Here is a 3446-nt window from a genome sequence, read left to right as displayed (position 1 = left end):
TCCTTCTTTCTTCAAAATCCAAGATCCAAGCGTCCAATCGCCAATTCCGCTTCATTTTCCTTTCGAGCATGTCTTTGTTGCTGAAAATGAAATATTTAAGCTAATTAAGAACCTTTGGTTCATTAAATGAGACAAAAACAACATAAAGTATTAAGATAATGCATGAATTTTATAACTAACTATGCCCATATCAAAATACCCCACACTTGACCTTTGCTTGCCCCCAAGCAAAACTGAATTTTAGCACACTAATATCACATAAGATAATCACAATCGAACCCAGCCATTATGCTAAATAAGCTACCAAAGAAGAAGGGTGACCTGGGGAGTTTGACTTTACCTTGCCAATTTGGCAACTTGGCTGCGATTCATGCATTAGCCGATTCGGGAGCAAGTGTGAACCTAATGCCATATTCATTCTTTAAGAAGCTGGATCTCCCGGAACCAAGGCCAATTCGCATGGCAATTCACTTGGCAAACAAGACAGTCACCTTCCCAAGAGGTATATGCGAAGACTTACTAGTCAAGGTGGACAAATTCGTCTTTCCCGTTGATTTTATCATTCTAGACATGGAGGCGGATCCACAAGTTCCAATCATCCTTGGAAGGCCCTTCCTCAACACGACAAGTGCTATAGTAGACATGAGGGACTCGAAGCTCACTTTGCGGGTAGGAGAAGATTCAGTCACATTTGGGCTAGACCACGCTATGAAGTATGCAAGGAAAAGCGATGACACGGCATTCTCAATTGATATGCTTGACGAATTATTGGAGGAATGCATAAGTGTAGATTCCAGCAAGTTCACAACTGATGATGAAGAATTTGATCCAGAAAAAGACCTAATGGAGATTGAAAGGCTGCTGGAAGAAGCTGATTTTGAAGAATTGGTAAAGCAAATTGACAGCCCTACTCGCCGAGTAGGACCGATCTACTCGCCGAGTTCTTCCTTAGAAAAGGCAGAAGTCGTGAATATAGCCACAAACTCGCCGACTACCTTACCTGCACTCGGCGAGTCCAACAGTCAGAACCAAAAATCTGAGCTCAAAACTTTACCAGAACATTTGGAGTATGCTTTCCTTGAAGAAGGCAACCAAAAGCCTGTAATCATAGCCTCTGACCTGTCCAATTCTGAAAAGGAAGAGCTCGTGCAAGTGTTGAAGAAGCGGAAGCGGGCCATAGCATGGAGCATCACCGACATCAAGGGAGTAAGCCCATCTTATTGATCCCACAAGATCAATCTGGAAGAAGGAGCAAAGCCGGTTGTACAACACCAAAGAAGGTTAAACCCAAATATGCAAGAAGTAGTCAAGAAGGAAGTGGTTAAACTCTTAGATGCAGGAATTATCTATTCCATTTCCGACAGTCCGTAGGTGAGTCCGGTCCAAGTGGCGCCCAAGAAAGGAGGGATGACGGTCATAACCAAAGAAAAGAACGAGCTAATTCTGACACGAACGGTAACCGGTTGGAGAGTGTGCATTGATTATCGAAAGCTAAATGATGCCTCTCGTAAAGACCATTTTCCCTTACCTTTTATTGATCAAATGTTAGAAAGACTATCGGGCCATAGTTACTATTGCTTTCTAGACGGATTCTCGGGTTATTTCCAAATACCCATAGACCCAATGGACCAAGAAAAGACCACATTTACTTGCCCAAGTGGGACTTTTGCTTATAGACGCATCCCCTTTGGGCTATGCAATGCACCCGCGACTTTTTAAATGTGTATGACAGCCATATTCCACGATATGGTGGAAAAATTCATGTAAGTTTTTATGGATGACTTTTCCGTTTTTTGGATGTTCTTTCCATGATTGTCTCACAAATCTTGACTTAATGCTTGCTAGGTGTGAAAAAACCGACTTGGTCCTCAATTGGGAGAAATGTCACTTTATGGGCAAGGAGGGTATAGTTTTGGGCCACAAGGTTTCCAAAATGGGAATTGAAGTGGATAGGGCAAAGATTGACACCATTGCCAAATTACCCCCACCAACTAATGTAAAAGGCATTAGAAGTTTTCTAGGACACGTGGGTTTTTACCGGCATTTCATAAAAGATTTTTCCAAAATAACTAGACCTCTAACACAATTTTTATTAAAAGACGTACCATTTAATTTTACTAAAGAGTGTTTAGAGGCATTTGAATTTTTAAAGGAAAAATTAACTAATGCCCCGATCATTGTTGCACCAAATTGGAGTTTACCCTTTGAGATTATGTGTGATGCTAGTGACTTTGCATTAGGAGCTGTCCTTGGTCAAAGGGTTGATAAGCACTTTCGACCCATATATTATGCTAGCAAGACTCTAAATCCAACCCAAGAGAATTACACCACCACTGAAAAAGAATTATTAGCTGTGGTGTATGCCTTTGACAAATTCCGCCCTTACTTGGTTTTATCCAAAACTACTGTTTTTATTGACCACTCAACTATCAAGTATTTGTTTGCTAAATAGGATGCCAAGCCAAGACTGATACTATGGGTGCTACTTCTTCAAGAGTTTGACATAGAGATACGAGACAAGAAGGGAATGGAGAATGTAGCAGCTGACCACTTGTCAAGGCTTGAAAACCCGTAATTGCGCGAAGATAGAGTTGGCGATAATTTTCTGGACGAGTATATTATGGTGGCCGTGGGAGAAGAACCATGGTTTGCAAATATAGCTAACTACTTAGCTAGCAGTTACATCCCAAAAGATCTAACAAGTCAACAAAAGAAGAAATTCTTTTCCGAGATAAAATATTACTTTTGGGATGAACCATATCTTTTCCAAAGCTGAGCGGATGGGATCATATGAAGATGCGTGTTCGGGAATGAAAGACGGAAGATATTAGAGCATTGTCATAGCGGGCCCATGGGTGGACATCATGGAGCACACTACACTGCAAAGAAGATCTTTGACATTGGGTTCTATTGGCCCACGATTTTTAAAGATGCAACCCAATTTGTCAAAGAATGTGATGCTTGTCAAAGAGTGGGAAACGTTTCATCTCAAAATGAAATGCCACAACATAGTATCCAAGTGTGCGAGGTGTTTGATGTGTGGGGAATCGACTTCATGGGACCATTTCCCATGTCTAAAGGAAACAAATACATATTAGTGGCGGTGGATTATGTATCCAAATGGGCGGAGGCACAAGCGTTACCAACAAATGATGGTCGAGTGGTGGTGCGGTTTTTAAAGAAGTTATTTTCACGATTTGGAGTCCTGAAAGCTCTTATAAGTGACCGAGGCACACATTTTGCCAATGACCAGTTGGAGAAGGTGTTAAAGAAATATGGGGTAACCCATAAGTTTTCCACATCCTACCATCCACAAATGTGACATCCCCATTTTCACGGCCAGAAAAGACCGATTTTGTTTATACTTTATAAAAATCAGAGTATCTCTTTTAATAAAAATGTTGCGGAATTTGTTCCCAGAAAAACATGATAATCGCTTTATCAAA

The 3446-nt window shown here is 41.0% G+C and overlaps 1 protein-coding gene across 1 annotated transcript; it reads left to right on the top strand.

Annotated features, from left to right (window-relative positions):
• The first annotated feature begins 288 nt into the window (after positions 1-288).
• LOC145096034 (uncharacterized) lies at positions 289-2575 on the top strand. The gene is made up of 2 exons (XM_079033815.1): positions 289-888; positions 2453-2575. The coding sequence occupies exons 1-2, from the start codon at positions 289-291 to the stop codon at positions 2573-2575; spliced, it is 723 nt and encodes a 240-aa protein (XP_078889941.1).
• The last annotated feature ends 871 nt before the right edge of the window (positions 2576-3446 follow it).

The sequence above is a fragment of the Lactuca serriola genome, chromosome 3, assembly GCF_051521515.1.
Source record: "Lactuca serriola cultivar US96UC23 chromosome 3, Lser_US96UC23_V15, whole genome shotgun sequence".
NCBI lineage: Eukaryota > Viridiplantae > Streptophyta > Magnoliopsida > Asterales > Asteraceae > Lactuca > Lactuca serriola.
This window is presented reverse-complemented; position numbering and strand designations above follow the sequence as displayed.

Excerpts from the sequence above, each read along its gene's own strand:
- LOC145096034 (XM_079033815.1), top strand. The coding sequence starts at position 289 with ATGCTAAATAAGCTACCAAAGAAGAAGGGTGACCTGGGGAGTTTGACT. Across the intron at positions 889-2,452 it reads AAGCTGATTTTGAAGAATTG|GATGCCAAGCCAAGACTGAT; the intron begins GTAAAGCAAATT and ends TTTGCTAAATAG.